The 22,893-nt window shown below is 43.7% G+C and overlaps 1 protein-coding gene across 2 annotated transcripts; it reads right to left on the bottom strand.

The window, feature by feature from the left end:
* Positions 1–413: 413 nt before the first annotated feature.
* MAPK13 (mitogen-activated protein kinase 13) lies at positions 414–20,449 on the bottom strand. 2 transcript variants are annotated; one of them, XM_035122976.2, is made up of 12 exons: positions 20,137–20,449; positions 15,609–15,738; positions 13,963–14,021; positions 13,349–13,457; positions 12,643–12,672; positions 9,159–9,206; positions 7,997–8,111; positions 5,954–6,025; positions 5,170–5,249; positions 4,412–4,490; positions 1,994–2,170; positions 414–807 (listed from the first exon to the last, which is right to left on the bottom strand). In XM_035122976.2, exons 1-12 carry the CDS (start codon positions 20,253–20,255, stop codon positions 728–730), a joined length of 1,098 nt encoding a protein of 365 aa, XP_034978867.1. In that variant the 5' UTR covers positions 20,256–20,449; the 3' UTR covers positions 414–727. The 2 variants fall into 2 exon arrangements, with proteins under 2 accessions (XP_034978867.1, XP_034978868.1); XM_035122977.2 differs by having other exon boundaries at positions 20,166–20,449.
* Positions 20,450–22,893: the final 2,444 nt, after the last annotated feature.

Here is a 22,893-nt window from a genome sequence, read left to right as displayed (position 1 = left end):
TTAACACTTGCAACATTATTTCTATGTGTCGTAGCACTTTAAAATGTTGACACATTGCTTTTAAGAATGTGGCCTCATGTCAGGCAAATGGGAACTGAGGTGTCCTAAATCAGAAATCACTTCCAGACCCAAAATACTTCGCCCGTATTCCTACTCTAAGAAGTAGGAAAAAATTGTCACTATTTTACATAAACCTTTATTTTATTTCTAGAAAGGTTGGGTTGGTTTCTACTAAGTCATACACAGAGTAGAGCCATTGACATCAATGAACCTAAGCTATCTGTGTCCATTAACTTCAGTGGTCTATTCTGAGTAGGACTAGCTCTGAATACCACCCCTTGTCAGTTTAGCTGGAGGCTGCAGTTTCCAACGGGGGTTGAGAAGACTCCAGAAGGTATAATGAAAAAGAATAATGGAATCCACGGGTGCCTTTTTAATCAAGTGAAGAACCAGTTACAGAATGCATAAGAAAAGAAAGAAATGTGCAACTCACAATTTATCACAAAGAGCATTAATGAGAAGCATATTAATTTTTGGCACTGAAAGATGTTCCTGGTGCAGTTTTGGCCTTCCGGCTAAGCTGGAACTCCCCTTATACACTCATTGTCCTTGTGTTCTACGTCTGCATACTTTCCCATGCTGAATAACATTTGTTCTTTATTGGGGTCAAAATATTGATGTACATTTTCTCATCGGAAAGGTATCTCAGCATCAGACAGGACAGAGCTTACAATGTCATACCGCTTCTCCTCTTGGAGTCCTTCCGTACGATTGGACTGAATGTCAGTATATCATTGTAAATATGTCCTTGAAAGAGAAGCAAAAGACATGTTTGCATTTGCAATCGATCTGTGTACATCGAACATTTTAATGGTTACTTGGTCATTACTTTACAACATAAAACTCAGTGATTCTCAGGGAAAGGTGACTAAAAGGAACTCAGATGTATACAAGACTCTATAATGGAGAATTTTCAGAAATCTTGAGGCCTGAGAACACGTGGAATTATGAATTTCAAAATTCTGCTTAAGCACAGGGGGGAAAATTCATTTGAGTGTTGTGAAAAGGCATAAACGCGTAGGTGAATGGAGTCAGGCATGTTCGGCATAGCAAATTCATTAAGGCTGTAATCCTGTTGGATGTTTTCCAGTTTTCTGACCTACATGCTGAAAACACTATGCCAGGCATATCCAGCTCCCCATGGCCAGCACCCCCCATGTCCTGGCTCAAATAATTTTAAAGTTCAACAGGATGCTGTAGAAAACTATTGTCTGATGTATATGAGAGACCCATGCTGTTTATGGCCTGTAATGCCTTTTTGGCCACCTCATGAGAAGAGAAGACTCCCTGGAAAAGACCCTGATGTTGGGAAAGATGGAGGGCACTAGGAGAAGGCGACGACAGAGGACAAGATGGTTGGATAGTGTTCTTGAAGCTGCCAACATGAGTCTGACCAAACTACGGGAGGCAGTGGAAGACAGGCGTGCCTGGTGTGCTCTGGTCCATGGGTCACGAAGAGTCAGACTCGTCTAAACAACAATGCCTTTTTTTATATTCTTTCGTCTGGCTAGGCTGTTTATTTCCTGCTACTTGCCTTTTCTTTCCGTCTTCCCTTTCTAATTTGGAACTTGGATTTTGACTGTGTCCTTTGGACACAACAGCCCAAGGACCACCCTCATGCCAAGCTGATTCCTCATACTACAGCCTTAGGACGAAAGGGTGGATGAGATGAATTCTGCCTCACAGTGATGAGGAGATGCAGTTGGCTGTCATTGCTACCTGGGTCTGAAGCTAACCAGAAACTCCTGAGGTTCCTCTTAAGGAGTCAGAGGCCTGTTGAAAGGCGGAAGTGAAATAAATGGGGGAGAGTGGCTTGCTGGTCTTCCATGGCAGCCAGATGACTTCAAATAGCATGTGAGGGTGGAGAAGGTGCCTACCTTTCCCCAAGAGACTTCTTGCACTCATGGTTGCAAAGCTATCAAGCTAAACTTACTTCTCCATTCATTGATCGAAAGCTTTTCGCCCTCTGTGGAGTCATCATAGGAGTGCTGCGCCTCTGTCTCTTCCTCGATGTCTCTGAATGGCTCAAAGTAAGCGTGAGCCAGAGCTTGGGTAGCCGTCAGACGCTTTTCCACATCCAGCTGCAGCATTTTGTCGAGCAAGTCCACTGCTGCAAGAAAGGAGGGAAACGGGGCTAGGTAAATCAGGGCAATGATGCTTAAGACTAAGATGAACCTGAGAGAGTAATGTGCCAAAAACCTAAAGGGATGCTTGGCCTCTGAGGCACTTTCCCATAGGTTGACTGCATCAGCTCATCAGACAGATCCAAAAATGGTTTTCATTATTATATTGAAGTAGCGCAGAAGATGGCGGTCCCATACATCACTGAAAGGAGAGAAAATGCATATTCCAAAAGAGGTAGCCCATCCATAGACTCCAGAATTGTAAAGGACCCCAAGAGTCAACTAGTCCACAGCTAAAGAATCCCTGACTGAGGGCCACCCAACCTCTGCTTAAAAGCTTCCAGTGAAGGGAAGTCCACCACCTTCTGTTCCACTGTTGAACTACTCTTACATTCAGATTCGCATTTCTTGTAATTTGAACCCCTTGGTTCAGGTCCTACCCCAGATTAGAAAAAAACAAGCTTGCTCCCACTTCCATGTGACAGCCCTTCAGATATGACAACTTGCCTATCGTATCTGCTCTCAGTCTTCTCTTCTTCAAAGTATTGCACAGTCCCAGACATACTTAGTTTCAGTGATGAAATTACATCAGTTCCCCGCCCCCGACCATTCTGAGATTTACAGCATCACCAAGTAGTTTGGCTCAAACAACCCCTACCCCCAAAAATCATGCTTGCATTTTACTCCATATTTAATTTAGGTGAAGTGGGGTGATTTATTTATCTCCAACGCTGTGAGGCTGAGAGGCAGTGACTGGTCCACAGTCACTCAAAATTTGGAGAAGTGTGAGTATTTACAAATTGCCGTGTTTCAGTTAGTGTATTGTTTTGGAAAGTGAGGATTATGTAGGTTTGCCTCTAAATGCAAGCAGAATCAATTTCTCCCCCAACTCTTCTGCTGACTATATCTGTGATCCACTGGATGGATCATGTGTGACGTTTCCCCATGTGATCACATATCTGGGGAGTGTTGTATAATGGGGGTGGGGAGTGGGGAGACGTAACCAGTGGGGAGAATTAAGGTAACTATTCAAAACATAACAGCAAGGAGTTATTTCACATTTGAAATTCCCTTTCAGCCTCACTCATCTCAAATTGTGCAGAAAAGAGGTAAACCGCATGCAGAAAAAGACAGCTAAACTACACTAGGCTTGGAAAACAGGAAGGCAGGAAACCCAAATGTTAACCAATCTGTCAAGACAGTTTCCTTCTCAGTTTTACTTCTCAGCCCGTTTTGGAAGTGCAGTGCTGCTTCTCATCTGCAACCTACATGGAAGGAGTGGAGGGAATTCAACAAGGACGATTCACGCACATCTCTTCTAGAGCTCAAAAGCTTCAGTTCACAGCTACGTACACAAATATTTCCTTGTCTTGATTTTATGGGAAGAATTCAATGCGGTGCTAAGCAGACTGCTCTATTAGTGCAAGCATTTCTGGTTGCCTGATGGAACGACCTGCCCTCTTCTCTCCCACATGCTATTGCAGGCAGTAGCAGAGGAAGCGGGGTGCGGTGGGTGTGGCCCGCCCCGGGTGTCATCCCTGAGGGGGAGTGACATCGCTGTGCTGCCCCCCTGGGATGCTTGCCCCGCCCCCTGCAGGCAGCTAGCCCCGTCCCCCAGGTGGTCTGCCTCTGGTTCCAGGAGTTCTCATGATGCCACCCCATAGTCAATGGCAGTGGGTAGGCAAGGAGGGAAGCCCTGCAACGCTAGTGAAAGTCATTGTGCTGGCAGGGCCTGTTAGTAAATTCCTGCCCCCAAATCATGACAGGAATACAAAAAAAAATGCCTTTGTCGCACAGAGCAATTTGGAATAATCGCTAACCTGCATCTTTAAGGTGTAGCTTGCATGACATGGACAGGCTGCTGAACTTTCCCATCCAACACAACTTTTGAAATTGCCAGAGCCCTGTCGTCCTTGGCATCCGAAAACCCTATTTTAAGGGATTTCCCCCCCCCTTCATTTGTCATCATCATCAAAACAGTACAGAAAATAGTGATTACTCCAGCTCCCTGGAAGACACTGCAGAGTTCCATTGCCTCTATTGTAAAAAAATGTTTGCTCGGCCAGCCTAACTAAAAGTGAAGTATATAATAATAATAATAATAATAATAATAATAATAATAATAATAATAATATTCCAGCAGAATATTAAAATACAATGATTCATCAAATATTAAAACCTTCCCTAAATGCAGGTTCTATGAAATCAGGGAAAATGTATCTACTTACCCAAAGGATTAGCTTTGGGGAAAAGGAGAGATAAATCCATTTTAGGGATCTTGGGAAGCGTCTGGATGTAGCTTTTTGCCTAAAAGAAACAAGACTTTCAGACAGGCATACAAATGCCCCACAACCGGAAAGTGTAAGGAGCAATATTAAATAGTTTATTTATTGTTGGGGAACCAAAGACTCACACATGCAGTCAGCTTTTAACTTGAGCAGTAGTTTACAATGGCCCACATATCTGTAAATAGGACACAGTAATAATTCTACCAGTTATTAATGCCACCTCTATTTTGCTCCTAATTCCAGCAGCTCCCTTTATGTAATAATCGCCTGTTTATCTTTCTCTTCTTCAAACAAGTAATTTGGCGCAATTCTAAACATGCTTACAAGGGAGTAAGCCACACTGTACGTTGTGAGACTCTGAATAAAGATGTAAAGGACTGCACTGTTAGGTAAACTTAAGTACAGAAATACAATGTGTTCTAAGTTACACAGCAAATGATTAGCCCAAGGAGTTTTGGTTGCCAATCTTTGTTTCAAGATCTACATTTCACTGCATCCCAAACAGGTACAGATATCTTCCAATACAGCATTTTAGTCTTTGCAAGTGTCTCCTGTAAGTCCCTTTGCATCTCTGAAAGCACAAAATCCAGTCCACATGGGGGTGAAACAGAGCAAGCCCCACATTCTGGGGACCATATGCCAATAGTGGGTGAGGCCAAACACAAAAGTGAGTGAAGCATCTGATGCAATTTTCTTACCGCTTTGTCTTCCAGCTTTTGCACAAATTCTTCTCCAGGGCTTCCTGTCACTTTCAAGATCTGAGTCAGCTGATCTAAATCTGGCAGGCTAAGTTAAGGCTTATTAAAACAAAGGCTCAAACATTGGAACGTAAGTGTCAAAGCACCTGCACAAGTTACATTTATATATCTATTTATTAATGTGTTTCTATTTTGTTCTTTCTCCATAGAGGTTCACCTCCACCACCCTGATTTTATCTTTGCTAGATTAAGAGATGGTGAGACTTTCCCGTTTACTGATTCATAGTGGTAACGGTGGCTACAATCTACAACCTTTGGGTAATAAGTTGAGTTTCAGAGCCTCAACTTATATCTGAAATATCCAATTCCATTCTCCCCACCCCACCCCCGCATTATTGTGCATTTTTATATTATCTTTTGTACAATGGCTACTTTGGGCTGCTTACAGTGACACCAACAATAACAGTAATAGCACACAACTTATATTACAATGCTCTACGCATTGTAAGCCTGACTGAACTCAATGAGAGTACAGTCATACCTCTGTTTACAATCGCTGCGGTTTGCGATCGATTGGTTTGGGACCGCCGCGGACCCGGAAGTGCTTACTCCGGGTTCTGCGGTGCGCGGGTGCGCAGAAGCAATCTGTGCAGCTCGCGCATGCGCAGAAGCGTTCTATCGGCGCTTTGCGCATGCCTCCATCACACCCTCAACAAACACATATAACCCAACCACCCCCCGCTGCCAACCCCCACCCCTACAGGTCATAGTTAGAGAAGGATACAGTCTTTACCCTTAAACAGAGTTTTCCCAGTCAACATTTCTGCCATGATACAGCCAACAGACCAGATGTCCACTGTTGAGGAGAAGAAACACAGGAGGAGGAGACTGAGAATGCTGCATTTGGAAGCCAGCGAGGAGAAAGAGGCTTTCTTTCCTCACTTTGTAACAAGCAAGTGTGTTTAGAGCTGCCCTGCTTAGGATTTTGCTGCGTTGCTCTTGTTTTATTATTTGGTAAGCCATCAACCACCTCCGGAGGTCAGAGAGGTGAGTTAAACAAGGGTTTAAAATAAATAATTCCCTGCAACAATGTTTTGTACCGTCATACCTCATGATACGTCCGCTTCATGTTGCGTCTTTTCAGGTTACAGACGCGCCGAACCCGGAAGTCCTGGAACAGGTTACTTCCGGGTTCGGCGTATCCGTAACCTGCTCTAAATCACGCTTTGCACATGCACAGAAGCGCCGCATTGTGTCATGCAGATGCGGCACTTCATGTTGTGGCCTTTTCATGTTGCGAACGGGCCGCCGGAACGGATCCCGTTCGCAACATGAGGTACCACTGCATGTCCTATTCCTCCTCTGGGGTCTTACTGAATATTTTCACTTCCTCTCTCTTGAAGGAGATAGTGGAGTGTGTGCAGGGACGATTGCAGACAACGACTAGTGCACATGAATGCAGCACAAGCTTTTTCTAATAGGGATAGCAGCTTCATCAGAAAGACCTGTGCTTATGTGCCAGAACTGAGGCTAAGATGCTACTAACTCTCGTTAGCTTCTCTGAGAATACATGTGCATGACACCTGCGTACCAGAGAGCAGCACACAGTCAACCCCTGAGTTGTGCAGGGCTTGCATTCCTGGACCCTGCACGCATAAACCCGCCTCTCTCCGCCACGGCCTTTTTATGGCGTGCTCCACTCTTGTTCTGCCCTCTTCCAGGTCCAGAACCCGCCTCTCTCCGCCACGGCCTTTTTATGGCGTGCTCCACTCTTGTTCTGCCCTCTTCCAGGTCCAGAACACTAGCTCATGGGGAGAAAATCAGTTCAAGCTGCAATCCTACGCACATTTACACCACTGGACAGAGTGGGGCTGACTTCTAAGTAAAGATGTACGGTATTATTTATTATTTTATTTATTAAATTTGTATACTGCCCTATGCCCGCAGGTCTCAGGGCGGTTCACAATGTAATATAGGGTTGTACACATTTTAAACAGGTGCATCTTTGAACCAGAGGAGGCAGTGCTTTCCCCCCCCCCCCCCGTGGGTATGCGGGGATATGCATACCCCTAAACATTTTGTGAATCTAACGGGGGAAGAAACAATTTTTTAAAAAATTAGTTTCTTCTCTAGCACGGTGAATCATTAGTTCCGTTGCTACCCCTGATGGCAGCCTTTTGTCCATTTACTGTATTTATTTTTCCTGATTCGAACTATAAAATGGTGATTTTCTTGAGGCAAAATGAGAGTACCCCCTAAACATTTTTTTTATAGAAAAGCACTGGGAGGAGGCATGGGCATACCCAGGATCAAAACTAGGGGGGGGGGCAAGGGGAGGGGCCAAGGCACGGAAGGGGAGGGGCCACAAAGTGGGCGGGAACAGCGAACTCGCGCTTCGCCGGGCTGTGCCCCTCCCTAGAAGCAGGGCTGGTGGGCGGAGGTGGAGCCCAGCCCAGCGGAGCGTGAGTTCGGTGTTCCCGCCCACCGCGCCGCGCTCCCTGGTTCCCCGGCGCGCCCTCAGGCAAGGCCAAGCGCGGCGGGGAACCAGGGAGCGCGGCGCAGTGGGCGGGAACGCCGAACTCGCGCTCCGCTGGGCTGGGCTCCGCCTCTGCCCACCAGCCCTGCTTCTAGAGTAGGGCAGCTGCCCTAACTTGCCCCGTGGTGGGTACGCCCTTGGGAGGAGGTATAAGGGAATTATATTGTACTTGTTTATCAGGTGGCATTATTATGACTGAAATCTTAAGAGCATGAAAAGCCACCTAAGAACACGCACGTTCTAATGAGAAAAGTTCCCCCAGCAGTTGAACAAGGAAATAATTTCACCCACCCGTCTGATTGTAATGCATCCAGTTCAGGATCACTTCTGGTGCTCTGTACCAGCGGGTCACAACATAGCCAGTCATCTCAGAGTCTGTGTGCCTTGCCAAGCCAAAGTCCAAGATCTATAGCACACACACACAAAAAATATATATGGTGAGATATAATGAAGGAACCACAGAACAGACTCGCCACCCTTCAGGAAAGGGAAGACTTCTTCCTTTGGAGTCTCCTTCTTTGGAGGTCTTTAAGCAGAGGCTTGACAGCCATATGTCAAGAATGCTTTGATGGTGTTTCCTGCTTGGCAGGGGGTTGGACTGGATGGCCCCTGTGGTCTCTTCCAACTCTATGATTCTATGATTCTTTCTAGGACTTTTCTGCATCACCAGAACACCCTGCAGTATCACTTGGACACAAAGCTCTGTCTGCACTAGAAGCAATGCAGTCCTATTGATAACAAACATCTTCCCCATCACACATAAGAACTAACAGAATTTCCTTTTTAAGCTGGCAGCATAAAACCAGATCAAATACATTTCTCAAGAATCCTGCTGAGTCAATATCCATATTCCAAATGGTTTTCGAACCTAACTGATATGAATCAGGGGCATGGATGATGGTCAGTCAGTCCCTGTTACCATCCCAAAGCCATTGGTCAGTGAAAGACAGTACTGATGACAGAGAATAATTATAGGTGCCATTGTGCGACTCTAAAACTGGGGGCTAAAATATTTTTGTGTATTCGCAATGTACTGTAGTATTTTCTTCTTTATTATTTTATCTGTAAGTGATGTGCTGTGTTTTTGTGTGTGTGTGTGTGTGTGTGTGTGTGTGTGTGTGTGTTTCCTTTCCTTTTTCCTTTTTCTAAGTTTTCTTTGTATATCTATGTTGATTATAAACCAATAAAGATTGAATATAAATAAACTACACCAGAATTTCCCTGGATTTGCACTCTGAACCTCTTCAAATTCAGCAGCATACATAAACAGATATTCAAAGTTGGGTCTCTATTTAACTTGCAATTTTATGTAATCTTTGGGGTAAATTCCACTGAAATCAATCAGATGTACTTCCAACTAACCACACATTTGACGTGGTTGCTGATTCAGAAAAAGCACCATCAAACCAATCTTACATGCTACATTCCTCTTACTATTGAAAAGTATTCCTACCTTTAGTTCACAATCTTCATTGACTGCCAAATTACCAGGCTTCAGATCCTGCAAAACACAGAAAGGCCAGGAAATAAGCCTGCAAGTCAATATGACAGACACCCGCCGCCGCCCCCCCAGCTTGGCACATGCAGATTTGCAAACACCTCCCCCCAATCCATGCCACATGTGGGTATTCCTATTGGCATGACTCTTGATTTTTGGGCTCAGGCAGAGTTTCCAGGCATGCTAGTGGCATCCCTTGTCTTTAAATCAAAATCAATGAATTAGGCACTTTCAAAAATCAAGATATAAATGTTTCCGTTTACAATAGCAACAGCTTTTTCAGATAAGCGACAAAACCGATAATAACATGGGAAATGTCAGGTTGTGAAAAGTAAATAGACCCAACTGCCCCAACCCATCTCTAATTGTGGTTATGAAAAAAGAGATATGACTTCTCGCAGCTGAATGTGAATGCGAACACAGCAGCTATACTTATTGTGTATCCAGTTTCCTCCTGAGGTTCTTTTTCAAAAGTGTATACATTGTGCTTTATAGGCTAACAAAAGTAATGCCGCAATAACAGATTGTGGATAAGTTACCATACAATTGATGCAAGGTCAAGAGCACAGTGTAAAGTTACCATCAGGACAACAGCAGCAAAGAAGGGAAAGCTAAAGAAGAAGAAAATCAGACTGAAAGAAGAAAATACCATCAGCCAAGGTCAGTTATCCATATTTTACCATGAGTTCAAGGTGGAGTAAATTAGGGTTGCTGGTTTTTTTTGCTAGAAGCAAATTCAATTAAACAATACCACATTTCTCTTGACTCTTTTGCTTTTCTTAATGCTTTCATTTTACGCGTTAATTTTTCCATCAAAGCAGTTGACCAGATTTCTTGGCAACAAACTTCCAATAAATTCAAATGGGACTTTTTTCCAATTATTTTGTTCATGTTAATGTAGCTGCTGTTGATAGTAAGATTATCAGGTCTCTGGGCAAAAAAATTTCTCATTGAATCATCAAAAATATTTAATGAGGCTAATTTGTGGGAAAGGGTATAGTGATTGTCGTGTTATCGCTCCAGTTTTATTGAAGGCTTATGTCCAAAAAAGATAGATCTCTGAACAGGACCACCTTATAAGAAATAAGTCCTTCTTTTGGCCACATTTGAGATGGAAGAGTCAATTCTATTAACTTTACTGGGGTCAGGTAGCAGCATAATGTTAGCTTTAGAGAGTTTTCTTACATATGAGCTGACACAGATTTAAAAGGAAGTTTGTTGTTCCATTTTTCATGTTCTATGGAAACCTGTAAATCACTTTACATCCCTTTCCATATTTTCTGTGTTGTGTCTTTCCCCACTCTCTTCCCATGTTGAGCACCCTTTGGATATAGCAGCTGTTCTACCGTATGGTGGAAGCATATATCTGGTCTCTTGCCAAATGTGAGTATAAGTTTGTTCTATAAGGCTGCAAGCCTGTATGCACTGACCTAGAAGTTAGTCCCACTCTGCTCTGAGTAGGCATGGAAAGGATTGTGCTGTAAAAAAACCTATTTAACCCTTGAAAATAGATGTAGAATTTAATAACGAAAAATATCTGTCTCGCCTTTTTTCAAGGATGAAAAACCTGTCCCTACATTCTCTTATTAATGTTCTCAGTAAATGCTCCCCAGATGTGGGACACATAGGTACTTTTGTGGTTTGGGGGAGGTAAAAGATTCTGTTCTACACTTAAAACTAGACAGGTATCTAGCCTTGCTTAATGTGACAGAATGCTCTCCCTCCCTCTAATTTAGGCCTACCTTTTCTCTACATTTTGAGAGGTTCCCTTCAAAAAACTTTCTGTGTTGAAAGCTAGCGTCAGGGTGTGGAAGAGGCTCTGCATAGTGATGTATTTTCAGGTGATGTGCAATGTATTTTCCTCAGGCAGTTTCAGAAATATTTTTTGAGGGAGGAGCTAGAGGGCCTCACAGCTCTGCGTCCAGGACCTGCCCTTGGAGTATGTGAGGTAAGAGTTGAATAAAGTGCAGCTAAGCAGCAGTAAAATTCCACCCGGCAACACAGCAGGGCGAAGCGAGCAACCTGCTTCAGGTTGCACAGTGGGAGGAGCTTAAACAACAAGCCACACCTCCTGAGGTTTCCTCTTCTCCACAGCTCTGATAAAGGTGGAGGAACCTGGCCTTCTCTTTTATTTCTTTTACAAATGTGCAAAACACTTCACAGCCTGAAGCCATCAAGGCAAAACAATAAAATCATTCCGACAGGTGTGCAATTAATATTCCATAAATGACTGGGTCACACCTCAGGGAAAACAACAGTGACCTCAGCAGGTGCCTAAATGTCATGAAGCTAAGTGTCTGTCTAATCTGGGCTGGCAACTGATTCCAGTGAGCTGGAGCTGCAACACTAAAGGCCCAATTTCTAGAACAAGCAAAGCTCAGCTCTGGGGCATGTGGTACACTTAGTAATGCCCCATCTGAGGAGTGCAGTTGCCTGGCAGGGATGTATGGACTGAAGCGATCCCTGAGGCCACCCTAAGGCAGAATAGTGGCAGGTCAAATGTGACCAGGCTGGATAATGGTATTGGCTCTGGGTTTATTGCAACACACTGCTGGGGCAGAACCAGCAATTGTTTTTTCCACATAGCTAAGAGGCTTCTAAGGGATGCGGGTGGTGCTGTGTTCTAAACCACTGAGCCTTGGGCTTGCCGAACAGAAGGTTGGTGGTTCGAATCCCTGCGACGGAGTGAGCTTCCATTGTTCGATCCCAGCTCCTGCCCACCTAGCAGTTCGAAAGCACAAAGTGCAAGTACAGCGGTACCTCCGTTTATGACCTCAATTGGTTCCAGGGAGCCGGTCACCTCCCAAGCAGGTCATAAATGGAGCACCTCTTCTGCGCGTGCACAAAGTGCCGATAGAGCGCTTCTGCGCACACGCGAGCTGCGCAGATCGCTTCTGTGCACCCGTGCGCCACAGAACCCGGATGTAAGCACTTCTGGGTCCGTGGCGGTTGCAAACCGGATTGCAAACTGCAGCGATCGTAAACCGAGGTATGACTGTAGATAAATAGGTACCACTCCGGTGGGAAGATAAATGGCATTTCCCTGCACTGCTCTGGTTCACCAGAAGCGGCTTAGTTATGCTGGCCACATGACCTGGAAGCTGTCTGCGGACAAACGCCGGCTCCCTCAGCCTATAGAGCGAGATGAGCATGCAACCCCAGAGTCGTTCACGACTAGACCTAATGGTCAGGAATACCTTTACCTTTTTAAGACGCTTCTAGGGACAGAGGATAATGTCCCTGGTAGAGGCAGGCAGATATCATTAGGTATCATTTGATTATTCTTTGGCATATGAATAGGGACTCGCTGGTGTTTTGAGCAAGAACATACATCAAACGAGAATTTGAAAAGGTAGAGGGCAGAAAAGGTATCATGTGCAGGAGAATGCACTGTAAGCTGTAAGAGAAACAGCTTTAAAGAAAGTTAAGGGACACATACCCTGTGAATGATTCCAGCGGAATGAATATACTGCAATTAAAAAAGAGAAAACACACAAACATATGTTTGGTCATTTGTGAACAAGTATTTTCCCACCCAACCCCCAGCAGTCAATCATCTGTCAGGATCTTGCGTAATGGAAAATGTCCCTTGTTGTACTCTTATAACAGTGATGGCCAACCAATCAGTCTCCATAGGTTATTTGGACATCAGCCTTAACCAACACGATTAGAGTCTGGAATGGTGGGAGTTGTAGTCCAGCAACATTTGGAGGGCCACAAGTTTTTCATCGCTGACTTACAATTTGGATGGGAATTAAATTGCCCCCAGTGGCTCTGAGAAAAATCAAAGCAGTCTGCATAGTTTGTACCCAACAGAAATAGTGAGCTAAGAAACTCAGCTGCTATATACTAGACTTCCACAAAGCCTCTTATAATCACACATACTACTAACCTCTATGTCCTAAAAAATCAATAACCCATGTACCTTATTCCACTTGCTAAGTTATCAGCTAGAACATGGGGAGACTGAAGGCTTGTGAACTCTTATAACGAGGAGACTTGTAGAGGCATTCATTTTATAAATGTAGGAACTTAGAAGTTAGTTTGTGCAGTACATCAGAATCTACTTTTTAGGCCAGAAGAGAGACATGAAGGAAAATTCAGCAGGAACAAATTCCTACTCTGAGTTTTTTCCATACCCTTACCTTCAACCCTTTCAACACCTGGTAGGTTAGATACTGGATCTTCTCTTCACTGAACTGATGTCCCATTATCTTTTGTAAATCTGTCCGCATGTATGGCATCACCAGGTAGCTATAAGACAGTAAAACTGAATCTCAAAGAAAGACTGTCACTGACACACTAAGACCCTGCATTTCTGAGAACTATCCCCTATTTCAGGATCAGAAATGGCAACATTGATCACAGTGACAAAGACAGGAGTGCCACATATTCTATTTTTAATACTACTTTAAGATTTTTAAAACATTATGTGGTTTATATATGCTTTTAAATAAATGAAAACAGCAATGAAGAAATAAAATTCTGTGCCCAGGAAAAGCTGAATTCTGCAACTTGTATATGGACTGTGGAAATTAAGCTAATCAGTACATACTGGCTTCTTTTCAGAGTATACACAAGCAATGGTTTAGATTCAGTCACTGGCGTCAGGAGGAATGGAATCAGGCGTCAGGAGGAATGGAATCAGGCTGAATTCAGCTGATTTTTGTAGTACCGGGCAACGGACTAACACATTGTACCAGAAGCAAATCCTACAGTAGAACTTTGTAGCATTTTATGGAAGGAAGTACAAACTTACAAGTCTTGGAATCCATCAAAGGTCATAGCTGAAGTGAAGACATCAAGTAACCCAATGACCTGCAGTAAAAGGGAACACAGAATTTAATGTTATTAAGGACACACTGTAGAAGAGCAGTTCTGTGCCCCACCAGAAGCAAAGCCATGGTTCAATGGCAGTTCAAGCATTGGGTGGAAACCTAGATGTTATACTATATGCTGTACAGTATTCATGCAAGTCCCAAATCTAGGGACTAATGCCAGGAATAGTAAAGAATGTGGTGGCAGGGGGGGGCTTGGGGGGCAGGGGAGGGGGAGGAGGACAGAAACCCAATCATAAAATGGACCACTTCTGACTGATCACCTGCGTGGGATACTTCTGTGGCAGGGGAGGACCCATGGAGGGGGGTGGGAAGAAGGTGGAAAAGGTGTTTATGTATGTACCATCTTTTGTAATTTGTAAAAACCAATAAAAATTATGTTAAAAAAAAAAAGGAATAGTAAAGAATGTGTATTTTCAGATGCTAGAATAAAACCTGCAAAAGGGATTGGACCATGCCCAACAACCGAAACTTTCCTGAAGCTGAGAAAACAGGAGTTACTCACATTATTAGAGTATCACCAGCATAGCTGATTGCCAATGTTTACCATTTTGGGGAACAGAGTATGAACTTGCATCCTGCCCCCCACCAGGAAAGCAGATTTTCATCTCTGCATTGTGTGCAATCCAGAAGTAGGATGTTGCAATTTCCCTGTCCTCTTCATTTGCTATGCAGTCGTATCTTGGAAGCCAAATGGAATCCATTGCGGAAGTCCGTTCGACTTCCAAAACGTTTGACTTCCAAGGCGCGGCTACTGATTGGCTGCAGGAGCTTCCTGCAGCCAATCAGAAGCTGTGGAAATCCCACCGGACCTTCGGCTTCCAAAAGAATGTTCACAAACCAGAACACTCACTTCCGGGTTTGCAGTGTTCAGGAGCCCAAACGTTCGACTACTAAGGCATTAATCAACCAAGGTACGACTGTACTAGAGACCCTAAGCAGATCTGAAGAAGAGTGCATTTGCTCACTTGAACTAAGTGCATCAGACATGTGGAAGAGAAGCAGGAAAAAAGGGCTCAGGGGTGGAGATTTATTAGATGTCACCTATCGTCAGCTCTTGCTCTTTTACCCTCATCCTCTACATTGTCTATAAGGACTAGGGCATATCGGTTTCTCCACCCCTCTGCATGAAGATTTTGCCAATTAGTAATGTGGTTAGTACAGCAGCAAAGTTTAATACAGGGATGAAGAACTTGTGGGCATCCAGAGTTCCCTGTGAAGACAGATTGATGGTTAAAGCATTCTGAGAATTGTAGCTCCTGTGGGGAATAGAGGTCTCCTAACAACTCTCAGCATCCTAGAGAAACTATAGCTCCCAAAATTCTTTTGGGGAAGCCATGACTGTTTAAAGCAGCATGATACTGCTTTACAAGCATGGGGTGAATGTGGCTAAAAAAATCTGATGGGCATGCAAATTCTGACACTGCATACTTGGTCAGATTTTGTTTTGACTACCAAAACTTGGGTGGAGATAGATTGCGATATTAAATTCCATCTCCCATCCAGGGCTGTGCATGAAAGACATAGACAACTGTGTGTAAGCAAGCAAAGGGAAGGAGTTACTCACATTCTCATGCTGCATGTGCTTCAGCAGTGTGAGTTCACGATATGCTCGCTTGGCAAAGATCTCAGACTGGAATGGGCGGCAGAGCTTCTTGATCGCCACTTTCTCCCCTGTCTTCTTATCTATTGCTGAGCTGTGGCAAATAAGGCAGGAGAAATCCAGAAGAATATGAAGTTGGAGTACTATGAGAGCTTCTGCATGTTTACTTGAAAGTATGGATGGGCAAATCCATCAGTACTGGTTTCTCATTTTCCCAGACTTAACTTTAGTTCATTTCTTCAATTCGGCATTAGTCTGAAATTTTGTCCTCACAAAAATTCACCAGCAATTTAGTGGACATTTCTCATAATAAACACATTTTTGTAAGCCATTACCACTATCACACACATTTATGCAAGCAATTTTCTCTAGTACATATTTTATGTTATTTTCACTAATACATGCATTTTTGTACACTTTCTTTGGTTAGACGATCGCACTCTAAAATTTGCAGAAGTGTGAATTTTGAAGAACAGCTGCATTTCAGCTTTGAGTATTGTTGCATAAGTATTATGCAAACCACATCAATTTTCTTCCCAATCTCTATAAAGTGGGTTTAGGATTGTGTGCCTGTATCTGTCAGCTGAGGATAACATTTCATGCATCTCAAAAGCTTATGTCACAATAAATCTGCTGGTGTGTAAGATACCATGGGACACTTTTTCTGTTTTTTAATATAACAAAGTAACACATCTTTGTCTCTGAAAGTTCATGTGCACATTGTATGTGCATTTTTATTGAAGTGTTTGTGTCCTCTGATCTGGTTCTAATGTTTTTGTTGTTATTCTGTATCTTTATTTATCACAATCATCATCTATTATCATTAACTATCTTGGGAATCTATCAGTGGAAAGGTTGGGATACAATTTTAAGAAAAAGACTGAAAAGTGTTGTTGTTGTTTTTAACAAAGCAATATGTGAATGGGTATGGGGGAAAGAGATATACCAACAATGTTCCATGTCAACTAATTATTGTCCCCCAAATGCAGGAAGGATTCAATCAGCCAATGAGCCAGTCATGCTCTATCCCATGCAATAAACTCATTCTTCATTTAATAAACCATTACTGAGGGCTGATGTGATACTTTTTGCAATCTTGCAGCTAAGTGCTGGAGTAAAGTCACTTGGTTGAGGCTACAGTTCCATAACCACTTTCCTGGGAGTAAACCTCATTGATTTCAATAGCACTTACTTCTGAGTAGACATCAGGTTACACTGTGAATACTAAGGAAACCTTTGGGGTGGCTTTTGATCCAGTTGATGCCTCCATAAACAGCATAAGAGGAGAGGTGAATTTTGTTGCTGCAGGTTTCTCCCTTTCCTCTGCTAGCAGTCAGTTCCCCAAAAGGTACAGGATTGGGGGGGGGTGTCTCTCCAGAATAAGGTGGCATGGGAGTTGTGCTATTTCATTCAATTTGGATTGCCCAGCTCTCACAGTAGGAATGCTACTTGGGACTCATCCATTTTGTACTCAGCAATCCAAAGGTCTAAGACAGGCATCCCCAAACTTCAGCCCTCCAGATGTTTTGGACTACAATTCCCATCATCCCTGACCACTGGTCCTGTTAGCTAGGGATGCTGGGAGTTGTAGGCCAAAACATCGGGAGGGCCGCAGTTTGGGGATGCCTGGTCTAAGACAACGATTTAATAGCTTTCTCTCTTTTTTTAAAATCAACACAGACAATTACCTATAAGCAATATGAGTGTATACGTTCAACACTTTTTTAATGGTATGCAGCCATAGGACTCTGCCTGTAGAATTGTCCTGTGCCTGCAACATATCGCACCAGACATTGCTCAGAGCAAGTCAGCACACGTTTAACTGGGTTATCATGTGGCAATTGCTATCGTTATGTAAATACTGTACTATGAATCCACCCTTGGTTATAGCCTGCTTATTAACCAGCACAGCAGAAATGCAAAAATACCACACACAAATTCATTCCACTTGATGAGTATACGTGATAAAAGGATGGCTGCCCTTTGCAGGCATTCTTGGGCTCTAGGAAGTTGTAGCAGCGGCTGAGCTCCAAGAAATCTGTCCCTTTCAGCAGCCTGCTCTGATATTTTAAACATGTTCTGCCTCTGCTGTCAAAGTCATTATGCCTTTGGATACCAGCTGCTTTGAGAGAGTGCTCTTGTGTTTGGTCCTGCATGTGGTTTCCCCACATGCATCTGGTCAGCCACTGTGACAACAGGATGCTGGGCTACATGGGCCATTGGGTTTGGAATGGCCTGGTCCAGCAGACTAATCTTATTTTATTTTAGAGCCAAAAACCTTTCAGTCAATTTAAAATAAAATAAAAACCTCCCCCAATTTGCTGAGATGGCAACAGTATTGTTGTGAGTTTGGGGTTAGCCTGCATGATGTCCGAGTCCCTTGTGATTATTGGGGTCCTGGATCCAGCAAGGATTAAACATTTAATGGAAGGATTTATGTCTCAGGACCCATTCCAGGTTATGGGAGGCACGCTTGGCTTGAAGCCACCTGCACAATGCATATTTCCAAACATGTACAGTGGCACCTCGGGTTACAAATGCTTCGGGTTACAAACTCCGCTAACCTGGAAGTAGTAACTCGGGTTACAAACTTTGCCCAAGGATGAGAACGGAAATCGCACGCCAGCGGTGCAGCAGCAGTGGGAGGTCGCATTAGCGAAAGCGCGCCTCAGGTTAAGAAAGGTTTCAGATTAAGAACGGACCTCCGGAACATATTAAGTTTGTAATCCGAGGTACCACTGTATTTACTTTATGTTTTTCTATATGCTCTGGCTATCTTATGTGCCCCCCTTTTAAATAAGTAACATGGAAAGAGTCTGACTTTACACCATTCTTTACTGACTGCAAGTTCTGTCCTGCTCAAAGTTCTGGGGGTAAATCGTCATAAAATGCCTGTATTCTAATTGTCGGGCATGGTTTTTAATATGCTCCCTACCATTAGGCAAAGTGAGGCAGCTGCCTCAAATGCCAAATGGTGAAGGGCAGCAGCTCAAAAATACATGCATAAACTAATAATATATATATATATATATTCATATACATACACATGAACATACATAAGCATATACATAAGAATGTAAGACAAGCCTACTGCATCAAGCTAGTGGCTCATCTCATCCTGCATGATGTTCTCACAGTAGCCAGCAAGATGCCTCTGTCAGTGGATGTAGAACATACAGTAGCCATAAAGGTTAGTAGCCACCGGTGACTTTATCCTCCATATATTTATCTAATCCTGTGCCCTGAAACAAATATTCAGTTTCTGCCCTGTCTCTCCTCGCCCCCCATTTAATATTTATTGGTTTTAAATATTGCATCCATTCACCACAAAAAGAACAACAACAAAAAATCAAATACAAAGAAAATGTTACATATAAAATAAAGTTCTTCCATACACTGAGACATCCGTCTTCCTCTGCATAGGTCCTTCGTTTCCTTGTTGACTGCATATTGTATCACATTTAACTTATCATAAATTATCTATAATCTTTGTAGCATATGACATTGCAGAAGTTAATCAAAGCATGTCAAAGATTTCATATGTGAACAATGTTCTTTTAAATATAATCTGTTTATATCCCATTCTTTGCTATGGTAAACTTTTGGTTTCTCTGGTTCCTAATTTTCCCTGTCACCTTTGCCAATTCTACATAGTCAAATAATTTCGCCTACTATTCCATTTTAGTTGGTCGTTTTGGCCCTGTCTCAGTTCTTTGGTATTTGGAATGGGTGGCATATTTTTGGTCATATAAGAATTCGAGGTGAGTGGCCTAGCAACGTAGATCAGCCTTTGATAACTGGATTCCCTCTAGCACTTTTGGACTACAACTCCCATCATTCCTAGCCACTAGGCAGCATGTGTGTTGCTGTCCAAAGTATCTGGAGAACAACCAGTCGCTGTACAGGCTGATGTAGATTACATTTGGTTGACTATATTGGTCTACTTCTGCACCTTGACGGTGGTGCAGGATGGGTAAGTGGGCACCATTTGCTGTTTCCCCTCAGGCAGCAAAATGTCTTTGGACCAGCCTCGGTCATTGGCTATGCATCTCTACTGGCAAAGCTGCTGGCAGTCTAGATGCCTGTCTGTACCTGCCATATCTGAAACATCTCCCTCTGGTGTGGAAACTCTCAGTTTGCGCTGGTGCTTTATGAACCAAGGCATGAAATGGCTGAAATATTAACAACAAGGGGCCTTGCAGGAAGTGAAGCAATGGAACATTAAGGAGCCTTCCCCACACGTCTAGCTCATGAGAGCTGATCTGCTGACACTTGGAATGAGTTGACGGAAGGAAGCAAGGCACCTTTACCAAAATGCAAATCGCTTTCACTCCATAATGGAGGAGTGAAGGACCTCCTCTTGACTCCTCCCAAGAATCCAGGCTTCCAGTGTCCTGTACCCCAGTCTCTCTCTCTCTCTCTCTCTCCCACGCCACCCCACCCCCTGCCACCACCTGCCCAGGGCCCTGGGATCCATAAAAAAGCCACTCACCAGACAGAGCCATAAGCTCCAGAGCCCACCTGGCTGAGAGAAGTATATCTCCTAGGAAGCTCCCAGACGGTCTTGTTGATTTCTTGCTTGTAGAAGCCTCTTCTCCTGGGGAAGCTCATCTCCTGTGTGTCTGGAGTGGAACCCTCCAGTGCTCAGGGCCCCCAAGAGGAGATTCAGAGCCAATTCCGGGATCTCCCCACCTTGAAAGCTCCTCTAGGAAAAGGAATACCTGTGGGTTTCCGTCTCGTCTGCTGTTGTTGTGCTCAGTGAGCCACATTTCCCTCCTCCTCTGCCCACACACCAGCCCAGGAAGAAGGCATCAGGTTTCAAAGTAGACACACCTCTTCCCCGGTACTTTCCGAGGACTCACCTTTTCTACCTTAAAGGTAGCCAGCAGCAAAGACAACCACCATTTTTGGCTATTAGGTTTTTAACTGCTACAATTAAATACTTCTCTCGTGTCCCTGATTGCCAGTTTCCAAAAAAGGTAAAGGGGAGGGAGAGAAAGAGCTAGAGAAGGGCATGGTGTAGATTAGACTTTGTGCTTGGCTGGAAAATTATGGATGCAAAGGAATAATCAGATCTTAGAACAGACGTCAAAATTCCAGCTGCCATATATATATATATATATATATATATATATATATATATATATATATATATATATATATATATAACTATCAAACCTTTATTAGGCATTTTACAAATAGAACCGTGAGAAAAAGAATCACATACAAAAGTATTTAAAATGCATACAAAGAGGCAACAGTAAACTGCATACACTAATTGTATATATATATATAAAATCTGAGATTTCTTCCAATTAAACTACTCCTTGAGGCACTGCTGCCAAGAACTCAGCTACTCCCGCAGTCACCTTATGGCCAGTGTCAGACAGGCAGAATCCAACATTTACACCATGCTGCGGTGTCAGAGCACCCAGAAGGGGGGACAGCACACGTTCACGCAGCATGCTGTGGACAATGAAAGAGAACATGCTCCACAGTATCCGGCATATACTAATAATAACAATAACAATAATAATAACAATAATAATTTATTATTTATACCCCGCCCATCTGGCTGGGTTTACCCAGCCACTCTGGGCGGCTTCCAACAGAAAAATGAAATAAAATAATCTATAAAATAATCTATCAGTGTCCGGGCAGAACGATAGAGGTGGAGACGCTCCTTCAGGTATACATATGTCAAGAATGATTTGATGGTGTTTCCTGCTTGGCAGGGGATTGGACTGGATGGCCCTTGTGGTCTCTTCCAACTCTATGATTCTATGCACACATATATAACAATTAAAACTGGTTCCAGATATAAAAATGAAAACAGATCAAAATAGTTCCAGTACTGATGCAGACTGGGAAAAGAGATTCACGTGGCTTGTCTATCCCATGGCTTCCTTCAATCGGTAAGGAAGTGTAAAGGAAGCTTAGAGCTATCGTTTCACAAAATGCTATTGAAAACGTTGGCCAACTCATTGCAAACATTTAGAGACAAAACCAAAAGGCCATATCCTGCATTTTAAGATGAAAAGTTTCAGAAACACATTTTTTTTGGTGGGGTGATAATTATTGCCTTGAAAGTGATGCTCTTCTCAAATGGTTGGGTAGCAGCAATAGTGTGGGGTGATTGTCATCATGTCTTTCTAGAGGCATCACTGTGAATCTATATCATGGGTGGCTCATCTGCATCCCATTGTCCATATCCAGCCACCAAGTGTTCTTAGCTTGGCCATTCAAGACCCACTAGGATTTGGCAAATTGGTCGGGCATTTCTTTTTTTTCTTTTCTTTTTAAAAACCAAACTAAATTGCATTACACACCAGTTGAGCTTGGGTTGTTGTGATTGTCCCCCACCAAGTCCATAATTTTTAGTGACGGTGCCAGCAGCCACAGCCCTGTCCTTGGCCTGCTCCTTGCTGTATTCTCATTGTCAAGTGATTCTGCAACACTGAGCTATCTTCCTAGTTCCTGCTGGGCTAAGGTTTGGCAAAGCTGCCACTATTGCAGCTCTCGATGAAAAGTGCTGGTGGCGTGGCATGGGGAATTATCTGGACAAGTGTTCACCACTGCTGTCGAGAAGGGTGAGTGCGTGAGAAATGTGTTTGTGAGAGAATAAGAGAGGCATGTGGCCTGTAGCTAAGATGTAAATGTGGCCTGTATGCAGTGCTTTGTTTCGGGGGGGGGGGGGAATGTGCAGTTACTCACAATGAAGTACCCTTCTCAGTCGACTGGCTGCAGCTGCTGCTGGGCAAGCTGTGTTGCAAGCTAGGCCTTGGGCGAATGTTTGCCAAGCGCCCAGAGCTGGGCTCCTCGCTGCCAGGAGGTGTGGCCTTCCGCCTCAATGCCATCTGCAAGGCCTTTAAGGAAGCCAGAGTCCTGCAAGGCTGCCACTGCCTCCATGAACCTTGCCCACCTGCTTCCCGATGAGCTGGCTGAATAGCAGCGGTGGGTGCAGTGGCAGCCCAGCAGCTTTCTACAGCTGTGCCACCATGGGAGGAGGACAGAGCAGCGCCGCTGGAGCTGGCAATGCCAAAGGGCTTGCCACCATGGGCATGGGAGAAAAGGCACACCCTCCTCACACGCTCGATTTAGAAGCCAAGATTTCATTTCATTTTTAAGTTGCCGGTACTGTGTAACAATGAGTACCACCAGAAAACAAAACACTGGTGTGTGTTTAGAAAGAGAGATGCATGTGCATGGCGAGTGGTAATGTGTGCACTTTAGATAGTGTATTGGGCAG

Source organism: Zootoca vivipara, chromosome 7, assembly GCF_963506605.1.
Source record: "Zootoca vivipara chromosome 7, rZooViv1.1, whole genome shotgun sequence".
NCBI lineage: Eukaryota > Metazoa > Chordata > Lepidosauria > Squamata > Lacertidae > Zootoca > Zootoca vivipara.
The sequence above is the reverse complement of the archived record's forward strand: the minus strand, read 5'-3'. Positions and strand labels throughout refer to the sequence as shown.